The sequence below is a fragment of the Berghia stephanieae genome, chromosome 1 (genome assembly GCF_034508935.2).
Source record: "Berghia stephanieae isolate SIO BIC M18660-M18661 chromosome 1, UCSD_Bste_1.3, whole genome shotgun sequence".
Lineage (NCBI taxonomy): Eukaryota > Metazoa > Mollusca > Gastropoda > Nudibranchia > Aeolidiidae > Berghia > Berghia stephanieae.
This window is the reverse complement of record NC_088360.1, coordinates 71,862,103-71,888,483: the sequence shown is the minus strand read 5'-3', so window position 1 is coordinate 71,888,483 and position 26,381 is coordinate 71,862,103. Positions and strand designations below refer to the sequence as shown.

General features: G+C 35.9%; 2 protein-coding genes across 2 annotated transcripts; both read right to left on the bottom strand.

Annotated features, from left to right (window-relative positions):
* Positions 1 to 2,935: 2,935 nt before the first annotated feature.
* Positions 2,936 to 26,270, bottom strand: LOC144955826 (small ribosomal subunit protein eS28). Its single transcript, XM_078886025.1, has 4 exons — positions 26,164 to 26,270; positions 15,135 to 15,182; positions 6,472 to 6,590; positions 2,936 to 3,029 (listed from the first exon to the last, which is right to left on the bottom strand). The coding sequence occupies exons 1-4, from the start codon at positions 26,194 to 26,196 to the stop codon at positions 3,026 to 3,028; spliced, it is 204 nt and encodes a 67-aa protein (XP_078742151.1). The 5' UTR covers positions 26,197 to 26,270; the 3' UTR covers positions 2,936 to 3,025.
* LOC144981177 (uncharacterized) lies at positions 19,830 to 23,186 on the bottom strand. The gene is made up of 3 exons (XM_078886015.1): positions 22,793 to 23,186; positions 21,652 to 21,793; positions 19,830 to 20,994 (listed from the first exon to the last, which is right to left on the bottom strand). Exon 3 carries the CDS (start codon positions 20,974 to 20,976, stop codon positions 20,032 to 20,034), a length of 945 nt encoding a protein of 314 aa, XP_078742141.1. The 5' UTR covers positions 20,977 to 20,994; positions 21,652 to 21,793; positions 22,793 to 23,186; the 3' UTR covers positions 19,830 to 20,031.
* Positions 26,271 to 26,381: the final 111 nt, after the last annotated feature.

Genomic DNA, 26,381 nt, shown 5'->3' with positions numbered 1-26,381 from the left:
ACAGATTACATAACCCATATTGGAGAGCCCCGTCCTTTGGTTCTAATAGGGTGGTGAAACACTACTACTCTAGCTAGCATTAAATTTAAATCCCGCTCACTCTCCATTCTTTAACCTGTCACGATTTCATCCATGATGAAATTTAATCATATTTTGTTCGATTTCTTGAATTGTACCACTTATTGAGGGCAAAAAATGTGTTGTGGTTAACCGAAGTTTGTTGCAATTAACCAGTGACTTTTATATAGAATTAATTCCAAGTTTCTTGGGAGATGTGATTATCCGGAGTGGACTGTACATTGTCTCTTGGTATTTGGACTCAGTTTGTCACAACATGAGGACAGCAGATGGGTGAAAATGTTATGGCTGCCACAAAACTTACAGCATCACTAACGCATGAACACAAACAGCTGCTGGGAACATAGGTCATAGGACCCAGTTAAGAAAAAAATTATTCCGTGCCTCTTACACAAGGTACCACATGAACACAGATTTTTTATGCTAACATGCCATAAGTCAGTGACAACTGAATGTCGGGCAAACCATGCAATACCGATTACCCCTACATAATAAATGCATTATCCACGAACTAAAAATATGGCATTGATTATTGAATGAGGCCATAGTTGACAAATAGTCATCAAATTCTAAAAGACTGATTTCAATTTCATTCCTTAATAAATAAACAGGTTTTTACTCTCTTCCCGGTGGTACATGGGATGCCATCGATAACCCAAGTCAAAACCAATCGCAAACAAAGGATCATGTTAAGTTAACATTAAGTTTGTTTTAAAGTCACTTGCAGCACTTTTAGGTGCCACTTTTTCAGTGCCAATAAAAAGATAGAAGATTAGTCTTTAAAATTATAGGTTTACAATTAAAAGCACCCGAGAAAATGTAAGACAAAGGGGTCTAAAGTAGATCCCAAGATCAATCAGTCAATTTCTTAGTATGACACCATTTTGCACAGGTGCCTGCTCCTTAATTCGATATTTTCAAAATAATAATATGGAGCATCTCAAATGTCTTTGTCTTCTCGTGTTCAATGTATATGTTTGATGCAAGTGAGAATTCACAGCGTAAAACGCATATACCCTTGTAGAGAATATTAGGTAGTAGTAAAATTGTCCCAACAATTGGGAGCCCCTGAAGTGTAATGGTAGCATGTCTGACCAGTAATCAGAAGGTCTGAGGTTCAATCCCCAGTCGAGGTTGACTGATTTTTTTCTTCTATTTTTCTTTCTTGTTTTGTCTGGCACCTTTCACTGTAATTTCACAAACACTTGTTCAGGTCTTTATCTTAGTTTGAGACAGCCTAAAAGTTAAGCCCAGATAAAGGCACAGGATCGACTAAGATGAGTACAGTCAAATGCTTTAAAAAGACATTTTGCACTTTTTTCAGTTTGGCAGGTGATTGGAATATACTGAAAATTGGCATCCTTTATATTCAAAGAAAAGAAAATAAGGTGTTTGCCACACTATGGGGTTATGTCAGTAAAAAGTACAGATACAAGATAATAGATCCAAGGCCGTGTTAAAAGGTCTTCGTAACATTCCCCACAAAAATACTCCAATACGGATATATTGTATTTTGGGGGGGAAAGAAAAAGTAGGAACTACCGTTGTCACTAGTTTCTGCCAGTTGGAAATAATAAAAAATCCAAAGAATCTAAATGAATGGTAAATCGCCACAGTAAACAGCAAGCTCGCTTGAGCAAAACAATGGCAGAAAACGTCCTAATTTGCGCGGGAATTAATTAGGCTACTTATCATTGTTCCTTATAATTAGATACCCAATCAGTGAAGAAACAGTCAACCAGTTTGTTTACAACGTGAGGCAATCGAGATGTGCTTGTAGCAATCTATCCTAACTTTCGATTTGAAGGTGTCTACATAACGCACTTCCAGCTTTCGCATTTTACTTTTTCATTCTTTTACGACCCCTCATGTAAATGTGGTCAATTTTGGCTTAGATGAAACAGTGAAATTTATCGCTCGGTGGCTCAGTTAAAATTGGCTACCATTGGGATCACGACACGTTTGGAAAGTGAAACAATAATTTAATGAAGGCTGTTTGAAAATACACCAGGATGTGTTCAGACACACCAATTCTAAAAAGCATCACTTAGCCTTGGCAATATATCCATCGTTAATATAAACGGCCCCATTGAGCAATGCGTAGCTCGGTGGAACACTCCTAATTACTTTACGTTCATTCAACTACGATTTGTGAATTCTTTCTTTCCTTTTTTTAAATATTTGAATTTGACAAATTGACTGATTTCAGCTAACTGACTGAGAATTTACAGGTCTAGAATAATGAAAAATTAACCAAAATATGAAGATCGAGCACCAAAGAATAGCAGAAATGGTTTCTCAAAGGTTCAAAAATGTGTGGACAAAGTTGATAACCTGTCCTGTGCCCACATTACCAATACTTGTAATTCTGATAGGAAAAAGGAGTGGCAAGATGTGGACCAATGACTACAACAACCCAGGACAGTCAATGTTTCAATTCCCTGAGGGTATTTTACCTATGTATTATACAGTGAAAACCAATATAACAAAAAAAGGCCCTAACTTTAACAAACTTTTTTTTTTTAATTATCGAGTCAAAATCTCATTTTTCTCTTTTCAAAGTTAGTGTTACTCTGCCAAAAAAGACTTCTTAATTTCTTAGGCACTGTGACAGATTATACTTTTTTTTTAAAAATGTAGTTCTTTCTGTCATACACCCTGTGCTGATGTGTACTACCAAAGACCCATAAATAGTGTGGTACACCATTTATGAACTGGCATCGTGCATTAACAAACTTTTAATTTTTCACATCTAACCAATTTCATACCTAAATTTCAGTTAAACCAGTTTTCACTGTAAAGCATGCTTTCTCATTCCTTTAAGATAAGACATTTCAAAAACTCAACAAGAGCTTGGTGATATTTCACAGGTTTATTAAACACTCACTCCATACATTCATCTACAATCATTATAGGACAGCCATTTCTTGCACTATGATCATAAGGCTCACCTGAAAAAGACAATCACAAAATATTATATCTTTTAGTATTGTGGGAGTAGTAGTGGTAGTGAATTTGGTGAGGTGGCAGTTGTCGTGGTAGTGATGATGATGTGTGAGAAATGGTTTAGGCAGTAGTGATGATTGTTATAATAGTAGTGGCAGTGATAGGGTGATGGCGGTTGTGGTGGAAGTGATGATGATGTGGCAGTGGTAATTGTAGTCCTAGTCGGTACAGTAGAATTACTTAACTCTCTCGAGTTCATATGCATGGAAAATCGAACAATTTGTTCGATTTTCAATGAGGGTGAACTCGAGAGAGTTAAACCGAAATTTTGGGGACCTTCTAAACCATTTCGGTTTACAGACATTTTGGTTTAAAGCAAGTTCCCGTTTTGCAATGTTTTTCAAGGGTAGTAACTATTTAAGGAATTTGCTCATTTAATCGTATCATGGGTTTCCCGTTAATGGAGTTGTTGAATAAATGCTGTCTTCGTAACCATTAATTTTTTAAATATTTTTTTTGTGTGTTTTAAAAATATTTTTGGGGGTTTTCGTTTTCAATTCAAAATTGTTGAAAGAGTTCGGGATGCCGTGTATTTTACATATCTCTGTCTTGATCAACTTTTTTTTTCATCGACTTCACATAGTATTTTGATTTTAAATTCAAACGTGTAAGCACAGTGCTTTCTTTTAGACATCTTTTAGTAAAATGCAAAGCTAAAATAAGATCGAAAATTCTTGTGCAATAATTGATAATGAATGATGCCCAGCTACTCAGAAGTGAAGTGAAATGGAAATGTAAAGGCGTGTCAATGCTAAGCTGTCTTTTGTTGAAAAGCCATTAGGTTCAAAGGCCTAATTACATAGAACCTCCGCCGCCCCCCCCCCCCCCCCCCCCCCCTCCCCCCTTCACACACACATTTAAACAAAGTGGAAATGAAATGGCATGTCAATGGTAAGTTGTCTACCACCCCCCACCCCCTCCTTATCGTCGTGTTGCAAATCCAGTCAGTTCCAAAGCATCAACACATGAGCGAGAACATCTTGCTTGCGTGATTCTACACCCCAACTCCCCCTCTTTCCTCATTTTACGTCTGCCAGTCACCCGCTGTCTTCCTTTTCCAGTCTGTGCGATTGTGGTGTTGGCCAAACCCAAGTGCAGTGATTGAAGTGTTTGCCTCCCCCCCCCCCCCCCCCATCACCCTCATCTTATACTTACGCTCTGTTTAATATCGCAGGGCATTATTACGTGTGGCCTCCTTCCCGAATTTTTGAAGAAAAATATAGAGAGAAAAAGGGAAGGTGCTCTCAAGTTGTTTCGGTTTAAAGAAAGTCCTGCTTAGAAGTATTTCGGTTCATCGTAAGAATTAGTACAAAGATAATGAAGAAACTAGCACAATTTATTCAATTCTTTGCGGTTTAAGGTATTTTTCGGTTTAGCTTCTTTCGGTTTAAAGTAATTTTACTGTAGTTATAATGATGTGGCAGTGGTAGCTGTTATCAAATTGGTATTGATGATGAGGATGTGGTGGTAGTGGTAGTGCTTATAATGATTTGGTGGAAGTGGTTGAAGTACCATTAGTGTTAATGATATGGTGGATGTGGTCGTTGGAGTACCTTAAAAGTGAAGATAATTTTTTAAATAGCCAACCAACATTAAAAGACAGACAAATATAAACTTTATGGTAGCTCTGTGCCTGCGACAAAGAGCAAGACTCCTTCAAATTTTGATTTTAAAAATCTGTACCAATAACAGATCTAAAGTACCGAGGTATTGATGTAGATGATGTAGTGGTGGTTGCAGTAGTGATGATGTCAATGTAGTGGTGTTGCAGTAGTGAAGACGATTTGATTGTGTTTGTTGTAATGATGAAAGTGATGGCCAGGTTGTAATCGTGGTAGGGAAGATGAGTTGGTGTTGGTTGTATGAATGGTCTAGGTAATGAAATAAAGTTGATGATAGCGCTATTGATGATGACAGTGTTGCCAACCTAGCCCAAATATACAATGGAACGATATTTTTCTTTATAAAATGCATACAATCCCTTTTTAAAAAATGATGATAGGCCAACAGACCAATTAAAAATATAGTAAATGACAAATCAATGATTAGGACATGAGGCATGATTGTGATGTTTCCTCGAATCAACCCGAGTAATGTATCTGGAGCAAATAGAGAACCATTATTTATTTATACACTATCACGACTGGGAATTTTACAAAATTTAGACTTATAAATTTCTGTCAGGTTAATAATTCAGTCTCCCAGATTGTTGGTAGTTATGCAATATTTCTCTTTTGCACCATCTCACCCATCAGCACTACCAATGTTTAAGTGTTACGTAATCATTTTAACTCTTTAATTGCTAACGAATCTGGCACTATTTTCCCCCAGCTGCTACACATTTTAACAAATATCGGTCTAAAACGGCAGTGTTAGTAAAAACGCAAAAGTAATATAACAACTAGCTCCACCTTCATGAAATTCACAAGTTTTGTTTTTTGTCATGTACTGTAATAAAATATGCAAACTTGGAGAGTTATATATTTTGACCCATAATTCCACCCAAAATGAAAGTAAACATCATTTCAAGGCTGGATATTATTGACATTTGTGTGTAATTAGAATTTTTTTAAAAGTTGTGGTGTTTCCATCTATTGTTTGTATTATGTGGTAAGTAAATTGGCAGAAAAACATGTAGAATCGTGGAGAAAAAGAAAGACTACAAGGGACAGTACAATATCAGGAAATAGAAGTCTAAAATAATACACATAAATTGTCTTTTCTTCTTCATTTAACTCAATATTCTATGGGATTGCATTTTCAGTCAATTTTATTAGCTGCTCTTCAGGATTTCGAAAACATTCAAACCCATTCATTATCAACACCAACACCATCACAAGCACCATTCCCACCACTAGTTTGAGGCCCTATCTCTTCATTATTATCAATGATAAAAAAAAAAAAAACAGGAAAAAAAAAAAAGAAAAATTTTAAAACGAGTTCTCGACACCCCAATTTCAGAATCATTATCGAAGAATAAATAATTTCCACAATCAGAATCATGTCTAATTATTTCCCCTGCTTCCTATGAATCCATCTGTAAGAGTTGCAAAGTAAACAAATTTCAATAATTTCATTCCAAAATAAGACCGTTTGTGCACAGACAGCTTCAATAAAGATCTTAGAGAGTATTTGCAGTCACAGCAGTTTAATTTTGATTATTCTTTTCGTAATTCACTCATTTATTACAACTATACAAATGACGTAATTTGGCGTATCTTGCAACCCAACAGGCATTCCAGACCTACTCGTTTCCAGTGCATGTAGCAACTAAAGAGTAAATAGCAAGCAATGGTCTTAGCTGACTTCTTGCAGGCAGTGAAGTAGTCAAACAATTTGGCAAGCAAAATATATTTTTACATTAAATCTATTGCACATGATCATTACCTCAGCCTCCTGGCTTCTCTTTCAGATTCAAGAAGTGTAAGGATGTCTCCTTCACGAACAGGTCCTTTAACATTCCTAATGATTGAACGGTTGGAGTCATCTAAAAACTCAACACGAACCTGAAAAGAAAAAAAATAATTTTAATTAAAAAATTGTGAAATGATTTCATAACATATAAATGTCCAGGGAGTCCAGCAAAATTTCAGAGTCAAACAAAATTTACGACCTAGGAAATTAAAAATATTTTCTTCTGAAATCAATGGTTTATGCTCATATTACATTTACCTAGGCATCAACTTTCTATCAGTGATGATACTCACAAAAAGTCAAAAAGGAGGAAAAGTCTCGGAAAAACGGAAAACTCACCTAGAACATTCTTGCACCACAGGAAAGTAGGCAGGATGACTTCTTTTGAGTACAATTTTAAAACGCCCGGAGCCCAGTAAAAGGAGGAAGCTTTTTATATACATATTTTTTTTTTAAAAAGGAGGTATTTTTTAAAGATTTATTATAAAAAAAAAAGTAAAAGGAGGAAATGAAGGAAATATCCGCGGATCGAGGATCTGAGGAGGAAAACCGAGGAAAGGAAAGAAAACCGCGGATTTCCGCGGAAAAGTATCATCACTGTTCTATTTTTAGAAAACAAAAAACATTTCCTATAACTTTACTATAATATTTTAACGTGTTGTTACGTGCTTCTGTGTATGTGTGTGTCATATGAGAAAGTTGAGGGAGGGAGTAAACATAATATTTAGAAATACTTTATCTTTTTAAAATGTCTCTTGGAATTACATGCCAGATGCAACATATAATATGTATTAATCGTAGTGATTTCGAGAAGTATTGGTAGTTTTAGTAGTGGTGTCAATAAAGCGATAGAAGTATTGGGTAGTAGTAGTACATTCCAGGAGGGTTTACTCAAACTCATTAGAAAGCCCCAAATTTTTTGATTATTATCATTTTTTATCATTCCTTACTTTCCTCGAACTAATTTCACCCCAACGTAAATTTTGTTTGTTTTCAATTAATGTTTTGTTTTCTAATGTGCCAGGTGATTTCGACCACTGACGATTTACTATGGCATTGACAGTTGCATGTATCTACAAAATGCTTCCCTTGCAAACACACAACCCATCACCGTTTCACACAACCAATTCCTCTCTGCTTATTCTTAGCACATTGCTATTCATTCTAATTTCAATTCCATGCACCATGGCTGGTAAATGAATGTTGTGGTATAGCACCCCCCCCCCCCCCCCAAAAAACACACACACATAGTTTGCTATATGTCATATTACGAAATAAATAATAGTTCCCTTTTTTCATCTTCAAGCCTATTCCGAGGGAAGACTGGAATAACACAGGGTTCAATTGCAGCGCAACCACGCAAATTGAACCAAGGATAAGTGGCTTGTTAAAGGTCATATAATGCTGTGGATATTGTACTAGGCATCTTTTGGATGCGTGGCAGAGTATACCGCCAAGCATCACTGCCCCACCCCTCCTCCCATCAAAACGTTATAGCAAGGCATGGTTTCATCAAACTTTTTTGCATGACCTGAGGAGGTAGTAGTAGTAGTTGTCGTTGGAGTAATAATCATCATAGTAGTGTCGTGGTGGTGGCTGATGGTAATAGTAATAGTACTAGTAGACCTGTAAATGAGCTCTATAAAAATTGACTGAAACTCTTCGACAAGCTGAAGATTCAATTATTTTTTTTTAAATAAGGGCATCATTGGAGAGGAGAGTGATAAATACAATACATTAAAATGGTGTTATTTCTTCTGGAAGTATGACTGGCCATAATTTGATGTAGAAGGAATGCTAAATAAGCATGTCATTCATATAGGTAAAGATGACTTCATCAAAATCATATTCCTGCCTCTGGAATTTTTTTGATATAGTCAGAAAAATAATCACCATTATCATCTTTAACTTCTAGCCATGACCGATTGAATTTATTCCTCACATCTTTATTGATGCTTGACAAGTCTGAATTGCGATCCACGGACAGCTAAGCCATTGTGAGAACATTAGAATAATGTAGCAATGAGCAAACTTGATTTTCAATCAGTAAATGACCGAAAAAAAAAAAAAAAATTAAATAAATATGACTTCTGGCCAATACACTGAATTATTAAGTAGAAGTGAATTATCAAGAAGAAACTTCGGCAGGCGTAGCGGAAAAATTCAAAGAATCGAAATGAAGGTAAATCGCCACAAAACAGCAAGCTCGCTTGGGCTTGAGCAAAACAATGGCAGAAAACGTCCTGATTTGCACGGAAAATAATTAGGCTACTTACCATTGTTCCTTATAATCAGGTACTCAATCAGTGAAGAAACGGTCAACCAGTTTGTTTACAACGTGAGGCAATCGAAATGTGCTTGTAGCAATCTATCCTAACTTTCGATTTGAAGGTGTCTACATAACATTCGCAATTTACTTTATCATACTTTTGAGGCTCGCCAGGTAAATGTGGTCAATTTTGGCTTAGATGAAACAGTGAAATTTATCGCTCGGTGGCTCAGTTAAAATTGGCTACAGTTGGGATCACGACGGGTTTGGAAAGTGAAAAAATAATTTAACGAAGGATGTGTGAAAATACCCAGGGATGTGTTCAGACACGCCTTTTATAAAAAGCGTCGCAATAAATCCATCGTTAATATAAACGGTCCCCATGAGCTATGCGTAGCGCTGTGGAACACTCCTAATTACTTTACGGTCATTCGATTTGTGAATCCTTTCTTTTTTTATTTATTTCTTTCTTTCTTTCCTTTTTTTAAATATTTGAATTTGACAAATTGACTGATTTCAGTTAATTGACTGAGAATTTACAGGTCTATACTAGTAGTGGTAGCAATAGTAATAATTACATCTCCAGAGATAAAGGCAAAACAGATGCTAAAGAATGGGGAGGGATATTGTGAGGGGTTTGTCCATGTTGTTAGTGATGGTATAATCTTGTGGTGAGTTCACATGGAGCCAAGAGTACCCCAGAGACCGGATCGGGAATCTCCCAACATCAATGTGGAAGCAAAATGACACCAAGGGGCATTACAATGGTCAGACTGTATATTTAACGGGTGCCTATGATTTTCAAAATGGTGGCCGCAAGATGAATCCTCATCATTTGTAATTCTATGCTGCTGCATTACATTCTTCTCCAACAAACTGTTTAAAATGTTAATTCTTTGAATTAAAAAATTTACGACTTTATTTGCCACCGTGGACACATATTTATAGTCATTAACGACCTCGTTGGACACCCTGAGTGTATTTCATCTGCAAGTATGGGAAAAAATGTACACTATACAAAATTTTATATAATAGCTAGACACCAAACCCAAATCAAAATAAACTCTGTCTACATTATAAACTCATTTGCAACACATAATACAATAGATGACATTTTGCAAACAGTGACATGGCAATTTCCATATATATTATCCAGACCTACCAACCTTCCCAGGATGAAAAGTGTATTCCATGACCCTAAAAAGTGTATTTTTTAAGCAAAAAAAGTGTATTTTGTCCGCACATGTGGAAAAAAAGTGCTCACTATACAAAAATTTATATAAAACAGAGACGCCAACTTTAAATTTGGCTCACAGGAGTTTCAGCCACCACTCGTAGGAATTTCAATGCCGAAAGAGGAATTTCCGCGCACAAAAAAAAAAAAGGAATTCGAATGGTATTTGGCATTGTGTTTACATATTGTATAGTGCTGAATAGATAACTGATTAGAATTATATTATGATACATAAACACATTGCAAATTACAATCACGCAAAGTTTCCTTATTTCAAATGAAGTAAAGCGTCAAAACCTAATGGTAGAGATTGTAGAACTGATGGTAGTGAGGATGATGTGGTGTTAGTGGTTGTAGTAATAGTGGTAGAAATGAAGATGTGATAGTGGTTGATGTAGATGTAGTGGCAGTGATGATGATATGGTGGTGGTGGTTGTAGTAGTGGTGGTAGTGATGTTGATGTGATGGTGATGGTGGTTGTAGTACAAATGGTAGTAATGATGATGTGGTAGTGGTGGTTGTAGTAGTAGTCGTGGTAGTGATGATAATGTGGTGGTGGTGTTTAGTAGTACTGGTCGTGATGATGATGTGGTGCTAGTGGCTGTAGTAGTAGTGGTAGTGATGATGATGATGATGCTGTAGTGGTTGTTGTTATAGTATAGTAGTAGTAGTAGTAGTAGTAGTAGTAGTAGTAACAGCAGCAGCAGTAGTAGTAGTAGTAGTAGTAGTAGTAGTAGTAGTAGTGGTAGTAGTTAGTGTAGTGTAGTAGTATGTAGTATAGTATGTATAGTAGTAGTAGTAGTAGTAGTAGTAGTGATGATGATGTGGTGGTTGTAGTAGCAGTGGTAGTGATGATGATGATGTGGTGGTGGTAGTTGTGGTATTGATGAAGATGACGTGGTGGTGGTACTTGTAGTAGTAGTGGTAGTGATGATGATGATGTGGTGGTGGTTGTAGTAGTATTAGTGGTAGTGATGGTTGTAGTAGTAGTGGTAGTGATGATGTGGTGGCGGTGGTGGTGGTTGTAGTAGTAGCGGCAATGATGATGTGGTAGTAGTAGTAGTAGTAGTAGTAGTAGTAGTAGTAGTAGTAGTAGTAGTGTGGTATAGTAATAGTGGCAGTAGTAGTATGTAGTAGTAGTAGTAGTAAGTAGTAGGTGATGATGATGTGGTGGTTGTAGTAGCAGTGGTAGTGATGATGTGGTGTGTGGTGGTTGTGGTAGTAGTAGTGGTGGTAGTGATGAAGATGACGTGGTGGTGGTAGTGATTATGATGATGTGTGTGTGTGGTTGTAGTAGTATTAGTGGTAGTGATGATGATGTGGTGGTGGTTGTAGTAGTATTAGTGGTAGTGATGATGTGGTGGTGGTGGTTGTAGTAGTAGTGGTAGTGATGATGTGGTGGTGGTGGTTGTAGTAGTATTAGTGGTAGTGATGATGTGGTGGTGGTGGTTGTAGTAGTAGTGGTAGTGATGATGTGGTGGTGGTGGTTGTAGTAGTAGCGGTAATGATGATGTGGTAGTGGTGGTTGTAGTAGTAGTGGTAGTGATGATGTGGTGGTGGTGGTGGTTGCAGTAGTAGTAGTAGTGATAGTTGTAGTAGTAATAGTGGTAATGATGATGTTGTGGTGGTGGTTGTAGTAGTGGTAATGATGATGTGGTGGTGGTGGTTGTAGTAGTAAAGGTCGTGATGATGATGTGATACTGGTGGTGGTAGTAGTAGTGGTAGTGATGATGTGGAGGTGGTGGTGTAGTAGTAGTGGTAGTGATGATGATGTGGTGGTGGTGGTTGTAGTAGTAGTAGTGGTTGTGATGATGATGTGGTCGTGGTGGTTGTAATGTTGATGGTGGTACTGTTAGTGATGATGATGAGGTGTTGGTGGTTGCTGAAGTAGTAGTTGTGGTAATGATGATGACGTGGTGGTGGTGGTTGTAGTAGTAGTAGTAGTGGTAGTGATGATGATGATGTGGTGGTGGTTGTAGTAGTATTAGTGGTAGTGATGATGATGTGGTGGTGGTGGTGGTTGTAGTAGTATTAGTGGTAGTGATGGTTGTAGTAGTAGTGGTAGTGATGATGTGGTGGTGGTGGCGGTGGTGGTGGTTGTAGTAGTAGCGACAATGATGATGTGGTAGTAGTAGTAGTAGTAGTGGTACTAGTAGTAGTGGCAGTAGTAGTAGTAGTAGTAGTAGTAGTAGTAGTGGTGATGATGATGTGGTGGTTGTAGTAGCAGTGGTAGTGATGATGTGGTGGTGGTGGTTGTGGTAGTAGTAGTGGTGGTAGTGATGAAGATGACGTGGTGGTGGTAGTGATTATGATGATGTGGTGGTGGTTGTAGTAGTATTAGTGGTAGTGATGATGATGTGGTGGTGGTTGTAGTAGTTTTAGTGGTAGTGATGATGTGGCGGTGGTGGTTGTAGTAGTAGTAGTAGTGATAGTTGTAGTAGTAATAGTGGTAATGATGATGTTGTGGTGGTGGTTGTAGCAGTGGTAATGATGATGTGGTGGTGGTGGTTGTAGTAGTAAAGGTCGTGATGATGATGTGATACTGGTGGTTGTAGTAGTAGTGGTAGTGATGATGATGTGGTGGTGGTGGTTGTAGTAGTAGTAGTGGTTGTGATGATGATGTGGTCGTGGTGGTTGTAATGTTGATGGTGGTACTGTTAGTGATGATGATGATGTGTTGGTGGTTGCTGAAGTAGTAGTTGTGGTAATGATGATGACGTGGTGGTGGTGGTTGTAGTAGTAGTAGTAGTAGTGGTAGTGATGATGATTTGGTGGTGGTTGCAGTAGTAGTGGTGGTGATGATGGTTGTAATACTAGTGGTAATGATGATGATGTGGTGGTTGGAAGGGGGTGGATCCTTGGAACACACTGACTTCACCGGAATTTGACCGAAGTTGCCAGGAGCCCGGAATTGTTTGCTCCAGACCGGAGTTTTTTCCGGTGAAACCGGAGTTTTGGCATCACTGTATAAAAGCTAACATCAATCCCAAATCAAAATAAACTCTGATCTTCATTATTCAAGCAATCTCTTGTGATTACAAAATTATCGATTTATCGAGAAACTAAAACTTAATGGCCATTTAAAATTATCATAAGGCTCAGAAATTGCAATATCAAAGGAAATTGCTTTCGATACACTCAAAGAAATGACCAAAAGACCCTTAACATGTTGGTAGTATTGATGCTAGTGTCGGTGGAAGAAGTGTTGGTTGTTGTAGCGATGGTGCTCTAGTGGTGGTGGTGGTGATGATGATGATGAAGCTGTGCTGGCGGTGGTGGTAGAAGTGATGTGGTGGTGGTTGTGGCTGTGACAATGCTGTGACGGCAGTTATAGAAGTGGTGATGTCATGATGCTGATGTACCAAATGAAGTTGTGATGGTGATATCTGCTAGCCCAGTACATCAGTTATGAGAAAGTTTTGAGATAAAATATCTGGGAGAATGGTCTTCAATTCAGTAGATGACAATTTGCAACAGTAAGTAGCAAGATATTTTCCATATATATACGATATCAAATGACATCTCTCTCTCTCTCTTTTTTTTTTTTTTTTGAGCATTCACTACCACTACTCCTCCTCCTACTACTACTACTTCTGATACTACTAATACTATTACTTTGGTCAAATCATAGGAAATTCGCAAAGTATGTAATATGCAGAGACAAGTTAAATACTTCTAAAATGGTTCTAAAATAATAATTTTGAACCAAATACCGTTCCTAAAGCTGCCCACTTTGTAATTCAAGACTTGTACAAAATAAAAAATAAAAATAAAGATCATTATAAATTTTATAAATCAAAATAGAGTAATTTAGTAATAATTATTATAAAGTGATATAACCCATTTAGGTTTAAGTTAATTAGCAATACAGTTTTAAATTGAAGGCTTCAAAGTCAAAGATATTGGTTCAATTAAATTTTCACTTAGAATTTTCTATTTTATAAGTGGCAAAAGTTTAAATGTGGTCTGAGACTATTTAAAGTATAAAACAAGCTTATATGCATAATGCTATGCAAATCCTCAAAAATGTATGAGAAAAATATTGGCGAAAACAGGCATCATATAAGCAACTGAAATGATAACTATAGTATTAAATGTGATGCATCATTCATTCAGAAACACAATCTACAGTTGGTGTACGACACGTGTGTATCAATGCATCAAATGTATCATCAATATCATTCACATCACATATCTTTTAAAAAATCGTATCCGCGCATTCGGGATCCAAAAATCGTACTAAAATACGATTAATCGTACTGGTTGGCAGGTCGGTATTATCTAATGATCCATATCTCTTTCTCTCTCTTTTAAAATTTTTAAAAGCATTTACTACTACTACCACTACTGCTATGACTACTACCACCACTATTACTACTAATACTATTACTTATGGTCAATGATGGGAAATTCACACTCATGTAACAAGCAAAGACAACTTAAATACTTCTAAAAATGGTTCTACAGAATTCATTTTGAACCAAATATCACACCTAAAGCTTCCTGCTTGGTAATAATTTTCTTTTTTAATCAGACCCATACAAAATAATAAAGAAAAAAAAGAGAAAAAGATCATTATAAATTTTTAAAACTAAAATAGTCCTTTTAGTTATTGTAAAGGGAAATAATCCATATATGATTAAGCTTATTAGCAATACGGTTTGGAAGGCTACATTATCAAAGATGTTAGTTCAATTTAAATTTCACTTAAAATTTTCTATTTAACAAGTGGTAAAAGTTTAAATGTGGCATGAGGTCATTCAAAGTATAAAAGAATCTTACATGCATAATTCTATGCAAATCCTCAAATAGGTAAGAGAAAAATATTGGTGAAAACCAGCTTAACTTAAATGATAACTGTACTAATGGCATGCATCAGTCAGAAACATGGTCAACAATTGATGTATGACATGTATATATCATTGCATCAAATGTATCATTTTCAACATCATTCACGCTTGAGGGAAAAAAAAATATTACAAAAAAAATTGGTACTAAATGCTTTCGAATAATATCCATGTATTTAGGTCCAAAAATCGTACTAGTTGGCATGTCTGCACCAGTAATCCAACCCACTGTTTGCATTTACGAATGACACAAACAAAATCGTTTTAAATTTTTAAAAAACATTACCTGTGTACATTGTCCCTGGGAACCTGTGCGACCCAAGATTTTAGTCACCTGTGGAATGCAACAAATTAAACATCTTAAAATCTTTCTCAAACCTCAATTACTTTACAAGCTGCACAATAATTCTCTACTAATTATGTCCATTATTTTAAAACCATTTTTGCATCAATTTCATTCAGGGATTTTCTAAATGATGGGATTCAGGGTATGACACTTAAACTTTACTTCATAATTAAAATCAATATCTTCTTACAGTACAGGTTTTAAAAAAAACTTTGAACTGGGAAGTTGCAGAAAATTTTATAAGCTTTCATTTGATGCAACATTAAGGCCTTTATCCAATTGAATGATTTTCTTTTTTTTTTTTAATGTGACTGCTTTCTGATAGTCCTCCAGAACCAAAAGGCACACAGAGACATAGTTTATCCCGGTTTCCATAGTGTCAGACAATAGCAACTTTTCTTTAGACCTATAAATGAGCTCTATAAAAATTGACTGAAACTCTTCGACAAACTGAAGATTCAATTATTTTTTAAAATATAAGGGCATCATTGGAGAGGAGAGTGATAAATACAATACATTAAAATGGTGGGTGTTATTTCTTACTGGAAGTATGACTGCCATAATTTGATGTAGAAGGAATGCTAAATAAGCATGTCATTCATATAGGTAAAGATGACTTCATCAAAGTCATATTCCTGCCTCTGGAATTTTTCTGACATAGATAAATAATCACCATTATCATCTTTAACTTCTCACCATGACCGATTGAATTTATTCCTCACATCTTTATCGATGCTCGACAAGTCTGAATTGCGATCCACGAACATTTCAGCCATTGTGAGAACATTAGAATAATGTAGCAATGAGCAAACTTGATTTTCAATCAGTTAATGACAGAAAAAAAAACAAACTTAAAACAAATATGACTTCTGGCCAATACACTGAATTATTAAGTAGAAGTGAATTATCAAGAAGAAACTTCGGCAGGCATAGCGGAAAAATTCAAAGAATCGAAATGAAGGTAAATCACCACAAAACAGCAAGCTCGCTTGGGCTTGAGCAAAACAATGGCAGAAAACGTCCTGATTTGCAAGGGAATTAATTAGGCTACTTACCACTGTTCCTTATAATCAGGTACCCAATCAGTGAAAAACGGTCAACCAGTTTGTTTACAACGTGAGGCAATCGAAATGTGCTGGTAGCAATCTATCCTAATCTAACTTTCGATTTAAAGGTGTCTCCCATTATCATCAACATGTTACTTACGGCATTCGCATTTTACTTTTTTTTTTATACTTTTAAAACCCAGCTTGTAAATGTGGTCAATTTTGGCTTAGATGAAACAGTGAAATTTATCACTCGGCGGCTCAGTTAAAATTGGCTACCGCTGGAATCACGACAGGTTGGAAAGTGAAAAAAATAATTTAACGAAGGCTGTGTGAAATTACACTGGGATGTGTTCAGTCACGCCAATTCTAAAAAGCGCCTCTTAGCCTTGGCAATAAATCCATCGTTAATATAAACGGCTCCCATGAGCTATGCATAGCGTTATGAAACACTCCTAATTACTTCACGGTCATTCGGCTACGATTTGTGAATTCTTTCTTTCTTTCCTTTTTTAAAAATTATTTGAATTTGACAAATTGACTGAGAATTTACAGGTCTATATTGTTACTCTTTGTATAGGACAGTGGTCTATTGCAAAGTACTTTCTGTTAGATCAGACAGACCCAGCAACCCACTGCTGGATGGACAGAAAAAGATATAATATTTCTCAAGTTGATCCCATTTTCTTAATACCCTAAATGTGAAGCAAGTGCTTCACAAATGTGAAGCAAGTGCTTCACTAATGTGTAATTCACTTTCCTGGCTTTTGTGAAAATCAAGTGTGATGACAGGTAGTTACATTATAGAAGCTATTAGGCATACCATCTTACAAATATTCGAAGGCCAGCATATTTTTGACATTAGGTATCCCAAACTAAAATTTCAACTGCAGAAAACTGCTGTTATTTTGAATTGAACAAATACAGATTGTCAAACCATGAACAACAGTCTTTAAATGATTAAAATCGGACAACAAATAAAAAAGTTACGAATTTTTTATTTATTTAATAACTTGTAATTTTCGTACACCAACAGAACATGCTACCAAACAGCAAGTTTAAGGTGCATCAAAACAAACAAAATAATAACAAAATTGAATAATTTGCAAGCAATCGCAAGCCATGGACATAGATAATAAGAAAAATACTCAAACAAATATTCACCTAGTATAATTCAGTTACTATACAGCATCAAAATCAAGAAAAAACATGACCCGCGTGAAAATAATTTCACCGAAATCGCCAGATGTACCATCTTCGGCACTTTGCAGACTCGTCAGTAATCTAAATTAAGGCATGAAACTTATCTGAGCCTTAGAACTGGCACCAGACAGTAAGCCCAATTTTTTCAGAGAGATAGAGGCAATAATTACTGAGATTTTACGTCTCAAAATTCGAAAAAAGGCCGAAATCGCCAAAGGAAGACATTTTGAGAAATAAACAGTGTTTCCGCTACAAAAAATTTAAATGATGAGATATGGCTATGAAACTTCACATACAAATGATTTGAGGGATGGGGAATCCAAATTTTATGTCCTTTTCACAATAAGAATGACAAAAACAGAGTTATGAGAAGAAATCAAGATTTAAGCTCTCGAAAATCAACAGAAATATATGTCAAAAAGGGGGAAAAGTCAAAAATTCATACCACGACCTAACACAATAATGGAAGTTAATGCTGCACCTACTGGTGGCGCACAGTCGATCAAATAAAATAAATAAATAAAAACATTAGACAAAAAAGTCAGTACACAAAAGCATACAATATCCAATGCAACCCACGAACATGAAAATTTATACCTATCCATAAGTACATATTTTGAGACACCTCAACAATCAACCTAAAATTCAACGCCCTGCCCTAACACATTTTAGTTTATATAACTAAGGCAACGGTATAAGGACACGCTTTAATGCATATAAATGCACAGACACCGGGCAAACCTATCTTAGCGCTCTTGTTACTCATCATGTTGAGCGTCAGCAAGATGGCTTTCTATTATTTCAACATTTTTAACACGCCTGAGTGTACTTAAACACTTTAATATGTTTGTTTACCCGGAAGTTCATATTCATACAGGGAGTCCAATATAATATCTAATAACAGATTATACATACGCGGACTCTGGAAGCTGATCATATCCACATAGCCTATAAATGATAAAGATTAATTTAAACACGGACTATAATATTGCTATTATGGTCTAATAGCCCAACATCAGTATGAGTATAAGGGTTATCATTGGCTCTCCACTATACACATTTTAAATGCATCTATAAAATGTTTAAATAGAAATAGACATTATATTGGACTCCCTTATTGTATGAATACGAACTTCCAGGTAAAACAAACATATTAAAGTGTTTAAGTACACTCAGACGTGTTAAAAATGTTGAAATAATAGAAAGCCATCTTGCTTGACGCTCAACATGATGAGTAAATAAAACATATGTAATAATCAGAAAAGCTACATGATAGGTACATAATTATGAGAAACAACAATTGTTTAAACAAAGCATGTCACTGATCAAATGTAAAGTGATGGAAATAGATACATAATTTCATTAATCAATATAATGTAAATGTTGCTACTCGAAGCGATAAATAATGTGAAATTGAATGTAAGCTTCAATTTAATTATAAAAACAGATAGAAGAATGGATGTTTCGTGTTTCCCCTTTACCAACAAACGCATTCAACTTAACGGCACTAACCACATCATCTATACTGTTTGGTTCATCCTGTTTGTTGACAAAGGAGAAACCTGAAACGTCCATTCTATCTGGTTTTGTAATTAAACTGAAGCTTGAATTTAATCTCATAGTGTTATTCAATCAACATCAGAATCTGAAACCCTTCTTCGTTTGACAGCAGTTGACAAAAAAGATGCTTCTGCCTCATCATCAGTAATCATCCTTAACAAATAAATTTCTCAAAAATAACATCAATCTTTTTGACATAAGAGGGGAATGACCCATAAGGAATTTTACTTTTCATCAACTCCCAGTATGGCCCAGTGATAGATTAAACAGTGAAATAGCAGCAACTAAAGAAATTACCCTACTATCCCTCAAATCTGCAACAATACTTTGAAGCTTTAAATTGTCACCTGAAACTTCATTTTCTAGAAAATCAAGAACATGTTTATGATGGTACAAAAGAGCATGAGCATTTTCAAATATATTATTGAAACGATTACTTCTAAAACTGCAAAACTGAGACTTAATATTATTAGCTTCAGAATAATTTAGCCATTCTTCCCTTGCCCCATTTTTCTCATCCCCCCGAGGTCCCAATACTTCTGCAGTTAGTTTTATAGCACGTAAGGCTGCACTTTCTTTACCAATACTAGACTGAAAATGATTAAACTTTTGCTGACTGTCCCTCCCAAGTGAACCCCCCACTTTAATTACATCCCTCTCAAATTCTAACACAGCACTCTCAACAGCTTTAGATAGACCAAGCAAAAAATGCGCGTTACAATACAAAAAATGTGTACATAGACCGTCTATATTCCTCATCATGCAAAACACTCTTACGCCATTCATGAATTTTTTTATTTAAAAGTTTCATATTTGCCGTCTATCGGACATAAGTTTTGTTCTTTAATTTTAAATTAAAAATTTCTTTCTTTAAAATATTACATTCTGATGAATCGACTTTATAGATGAAAACAATTTTTTGGAAGAGACAGACTTTGATAATCTTCTAACATGGTCAACATTAACAATTGTGGAAGAAAGTGGGATGTGGGACTCTGAAAAAGATTCTGGCAATAAAACAGAAGTGATCAATGCAGGGGTACATTCAGGTTTGGCTGGATTCTGAGTAGAAACAGACGTAGAGGGTAGAGGGTAGAACCAAAAGTGAATGACGATGATGGTAGTGGTGCTGAACATGAATCAGGTGTGGACACATTCCGAGAATTAATATTCGTGGAGAGATGAGGGGTAGAACCAGATACAGTAGAAATGCAGGACGATGGTGGTGGTGGCGGTGAGCTGAGAATCTTAGTAGAAGTAGAAGGTTGACTTGATGATGGTAGTACAGATGAAGGAAATAAAACGGTTGGCTGAGGACTCAGTGCTGGCCAGTCAACAGTAGACGACGGTGGTGGTGAGCTGAGAATCTTAGTAGAAGTAGAAGGTTGACTTGATGATGGTAGTACAGATGAAGGAAATAAAACGGTTGGCTGAGGACTCAGTGCTGGCCAGTCAACAGTAGATGACAGTGGGGGTGGTGGTGGTGGCGATGACGAGGGTGGCTTTGTGGCTGTGGCAGGAGGAGAGTTTAGCTGAATTTCCGTCAGATGACAGGGAAAGAAGGGTTTCCTGAGCCATGCCTGAAGTGCTGCTGGGTCCCTGCTGATATTTTTTATCAGCTTCCCCTTCTTTGTTTCTGCAGCGAGATACATGCCTCGCAACTTCTCTCTCGTGCAAATTACAGGAGAAGACGATATGTCTCCTAGAAATTTATGGAAGTCTCCATAAGTATGTCCATGTTTCAGGAGAAAATTGCCGAGGTCCACAGCAATTTCCTTTGACACAACAGTCTTTTTAAAATTGTTCTTCTCCAATGTCATGTCTACACCAATGGCATTGAGGACATCACTGAGGTGGTGAAGATCCACAGGTGCATTCAAAAACGTTTTATCTTTCCCTTTTGCCGCCTTCACCACCTTCAAAATTTTTCGCCAGATACTATTGACAGGATAACTTGAGTCTGGACTTAACATGGAGAACCATTGTTCCACCTAGAAGGGAAAAAATAACCAGAAAATATTGAAGGGCTTATAACTAATGCATTAGTATATTAGAACAGAAAAAAAATAGAACCTTATACAAAAAGATAACCCTTGATAATACATCAGAATCCAACAAGTTTAAAAAAAGATAAGGATTAGGTATGAAAAAATTAATATACTTTGCTCGAGAGAGGAACACAGGGATGGTTTAGAATTTAATTGTATTCCATAGCAAACATCTAGTCTTGTCTAACCTAGTAAAGACCTTTTCAACTAGTGCTATTATACCAACAGCACATGGCCCATTGCTAATTGCTGACTGTTGCAGGCATGCTTAAATTATATCATAAAAAGAGCCATAAACACGTCTTTTACTTGTCTATGTCACTCAGTCACTTGTAACTACAAACCCAAATAAACTCAACCATACATGTTAACAATAAAATCTACTGGCAACCATCATGAACTTATATGAATCTGAAAGCTCCATAGCGGGACCTTGTGTTTTACAACAAAAAATCAAATCATAAGCTGGTTTAGCCTCACTGTACTGATAATATTAGCGCAGTAAAAAACATCAAAAACAACCAAAATATTTATCAAAAAAATATAATGGTGGCCTGTGACAACGAAAACAGATGTGTCATATATTCATAGAAACCTTACCTCAGACACTGTCGTTTTGGCTTCAAAGCGCAGATGATAAAGCTGGACAAACAGGTGTCACTTGCACAGGTGGGAGTGCAGGTCTACGACCTTTCTCCCTTCATCAAAAATGAAGCCCTGAGACGACTCATTTGTTCGTCATCTGAAAATGGAGAATTAAAATGTTCAAACTTATTTGAGATGTGATAATAAATAGTTTCTATACACCGCCTTACCCCGTATTTCAACAAGCTCAACGCGCTAAATGATTACTCATTACCATCAACACTATCTATCAAAACTCAACTGTCAAATTCAAATAGGCAGGATTCAAGAATTTAATATAAATCTAAAACTTATATTATAAACAAGCAACCATCACCAAGTCAATCCCATAGCATCAAATAAAAACAAGCCTTTCTACCAAGTAGTCTATACAGTAAAAGGTTAAAAGTTAAATTTAAACTGGAGTTTGAGTCACTATATTATAATAGTAATAGTTCCATCAATCATGGCATGGGTGAAACTGGATCTTTAAAAAACGATTGAAAAACAAACAAGTTGGATACTACTCATTGATGACACCTGATGAAGAATGGAGCAATCCTGTTAAGATTATTATTATAAGATCAAACCATGTGCACCAGATTTCGTCCCAATTGTCAATAATTTCTTAATGAATGAGCTTGACTTAATTAATCTAAATTTCAGAAAATTGAGAAACAACTAGACTTAGACGTTGATAGTGTGATACTTTCCATTTCCTAGTACTAGTAGGACTCACAATCACAAGCACAAGTCTAGCAGTCAGGACGGACACTGACACGACCAGTTTCTATTATTTTATTTTTCATCTAGAAGTATCAGTGATAATGACACGTTCATTCTTAGCGATCGGTGGGCTCCGATAATAATAATAATAATCATCATGATAATAATATAATAATAATAAAATAATAATAATAATAATAATATAATAATAATAATAATAATAATAAATGCCTTCATGAATGAACACGAATACAAACATTATCCATTAATTCAGAAAAGTTAGTGGAGTGGAGCAAACAGTATCATGATAAGATTAAGACAAGATAGAGAAAAGCTTCGATCTACTCAAACACCGATCATAATAAAATAAAAAACAATAAGATTTACTTACCACATAATTCAAGTAAGTCCATGTCCATAATTGAAACACTTTTGACTATTCTAGATGGCTGTTTGGAAACGTTACAATACAATCGGTCTCGGTCACCGGCAGTGTATCAACTCACGCGTCGGACGGTAGGAGAGAAAGAAAGAGAAAGCGGAAACAAAGGCTTTGCTTTTAAAGATGGCGCTATGTGTTGAATCAAGCCAGCATGCTGGATTTTTGATATTATAGCCTGCAAATGCTGCAGATTTTTATGGTGTAATTTTTTCGCCGTTTATTAACCGTTAAGAGAGTCAAATTTTCAGTCAAAAATAGGGCAAATTCAGTTAAATTTTAATAATATTTTTGTTGTGTTTATAAACGAAAAAATTACACCACACGAAAGGGCATTAAAAGGAAATTCTCCCACATTTGATTTCACAGCTGTTGGTCCGTTCAGCTTTTAGCAGATCTTGTGACAGAGACCCCGAATTTCGGTCGATCGGTACGCAGTTTTCACAGCGAAAATTTGCAATCGGATCTCTTTATGAGAGCGTTTTTGAATAGCTGTTAAAAAGTTCACATAGCTTGAATAGTTTAAATATTTAGCTCATCTTGTAGAGCAGATATTGAAATATAATATTATCCTTTTTTTTATTAAATAAAGTTTAATTCAAGAGAGAGAGAGACAGATATTAACACCCCACTTTTTGATCGATCCCGGCAAATTCGCCTGCCACACAGCGGTAGTTTGGGATACCTATTGACATGCCAACTTTATAGAATGAAAAGTGTATTATTATAAGACCCTAAAAAGTGTATTTTTTTATTAAATAGTAAAAAAGTGCATTTTATCCGTACCACAAGTACAAGTGGAAAAATGTAAAAAATATTCAAACACTCATTCGCAGCAATAACTACTGATTACAAAATTATCTGATTTATCAAGAAGCCAAACTAAGCGAACATTTATAAAATAGTAATATTAGACTCTGAAATTGCAATAACAAGGGATATAACTCGTAAAGGTCCGAAACACCCGGTAGAAAATAGCACAGAATCCTAACCACATTAGTAATATTGTGTCAAGACGTTTTGAGTTTGAAAATGTTATCAAAGTGTCTACCGATACCGCTGTGACAGATGAATAAGATTGTCAAAAAATCAAAAGTCTGGTCACCCCCACCCCCCAACCTCATTTTCCAGTTTTAATTTTTGGTAAGATCAGCCAAGGTGGCATGCTTGTACACAAACACAAACCAAGTTTCTGCCGTGACTCCCCCCCCCCCCCCCCCCCCCCAAACAGCCAAGACGGCAACTCGGTCTCTGTGTAAACAGGACATAAATTTTCTCTTCTGCTTATATTTGGTAGCATTCGAATCGTGTTGAAAAGCAATTTACAATGATATAGGCGTTTCATTGAGCTTAATCCAATTTGAATTTTTTACCAACATTATCAAAATGTTTCACAGAAAGTTGAAAGATGTTCTCCATTGGTAAGTTAAAAAAACAAACATTTCTCTACTGTAGTGGGCACTTTGATAACTCCAGTCCAGTGGCCGTCAATAAGCTCACTGTAACGTGAAACTCGTTTTTTGGAACCTTATTTTTGGCCCTTAGATCAGGTACTTTGGTAAACGTCCATTTGGCCCTCCAGCAGGGAGCCGATAAATGGCCTAGTGGCTGTGACCCGATTTTTTGGACTTTTGAGTGACGGGTCTCAGAAAAAGTTCCATAGATTTTTTGTTTATGGATGGATTTTAATGATTGATGTCTTATTTTCTATCGTTTGGTGTAGTTTATTATAAAATCAATGACAATTTAGTATATTTTTTGATTGTGGATAAAATAGGGTATAATTTAGCTTTGGATAATTAAAAGATTAGAACTTGGTAAATCAAAATTTCATGCTGGCACGTTTATTTAACATCTTAACTTTTTTATAAAATTAAATTCAGGGAAAGTTGTATACCGCATCCATGAAATTCGTTCCAGTAAAATCCTTACTCAAATCTTAGCGGCCATTTTAGACCAGTTTTGAAATCCAAATGGTGGTTACTACCGGAAATGCAACAATTTTCAGGTCACAAAGTCCGTCAGTAAATAACAAAGGCAAATAGAAGACCATTTTTCAGCCTTTAAACTCATATAACTTTTTTACTGCTTATCTGATTTTCACAATTTTGGTATCATTAGAATCGTGTTGAAAAGCACTTTAAAATGATATAGGTTTCATTGAGCTCAATCCAATTTGAATTTTTTACCAAAGTACCTACTTAGATGTTTTGGTCTCCATGGCGTTATTTGTGATTATGTGACTAATTTTGGTAGGAAAGGGCACAAAACAAGCTTTCTAACGGTGTATTTCATTCTTAATTCCTGATTGTATTTCTCAGAAAGCTAATGAAATAAAAATTTATCAATTTTTGAATTATAATTATAAGTTATAAGAACTTTTTAAATTATGGATAAATTTTAATTATACTTATACTTGCCAAATTTCATCAAAATTGATACACTCGCTCATCATTATATTGATCCCGCCATCAACCCCACTTTTTTGGACAAAAATCTTATATTTTTTCCATTTTCATTTATCCTTAATTGTTTTCCATACATGAAAATGATTTATATGAAAATAAAGCTTATTTTCTGACCTTTAAAATGATACCTAACACTTGCCATTCATTTTTTAATTGAAACAAAATTACTGAAAACAATAAGTGGGCTATGTTGACTCAAAATTTCCCGATCGCCGCGAGATGCTGGTTTAGATTTAGAGGCAGCTGTGAGATCACAGATTCTCTCTGTAAAATTGACAAAAAATTTCTTCAAAAGAAAAATATAAATAACTCTGGAACCTAAGTAGTAAGTCGTAGAGATACAAGTATAAGTAAGGTATCAAATTTTATGTTTTTTCAAGTCCCATCCCCCTGACCGGGGCAAATTAAGATATTTTGAGTTTGAAAATTTTATCAAAGAATCAAAGTGCCTTACTAAGAACTGTAGCCGAAGGCATGCTCATCAAGCAAGGCGAATTGGGCTTTTCAAGGACTTGGTGCCCAGAAGGCTCGCCTCTCTAGAACAAAACATCGCTAAAATTCCTCCGCTCAGCAGGAACGTCTTTACAACCCAACTAAATTGTCAATATAATGTGGTATCGGTGTAAACAAAGCAATGTGGCTCAGGGGCCTCGTTACTGAACTAAAAAACGCCAATGCCCATTTTTACTCGGTATTGATAATCACCTAATATCGATAGTGCACGATGTCGTGAAAATTTACTTTAATGATCTCACTACATTCTTTTGTCCAATGTTCTCAATCCAATATATTCTTCTACTGATATTTAAGTTGTACCAATGAATAAAAATAAATAAAGAGATATTATAATCATACCTTAGCTAATTTTACTGGCTGGAGCTTATCCATGTTGACTGTCCGTAAATGGAGAGAAACGAAAGGAAGAGAGACTGCAAATTCTGGATAACTTCCGGTTTTTTGGGGTGGCGGGTTGGACCTGTGTATTGAGTCCACTCGTGGACCGAAAACATAGCTGTGTATTCAGTCCACCGGAAATTCTTCTTCTTCTTCTAGGTTCCATGCCTGGTCCAGGC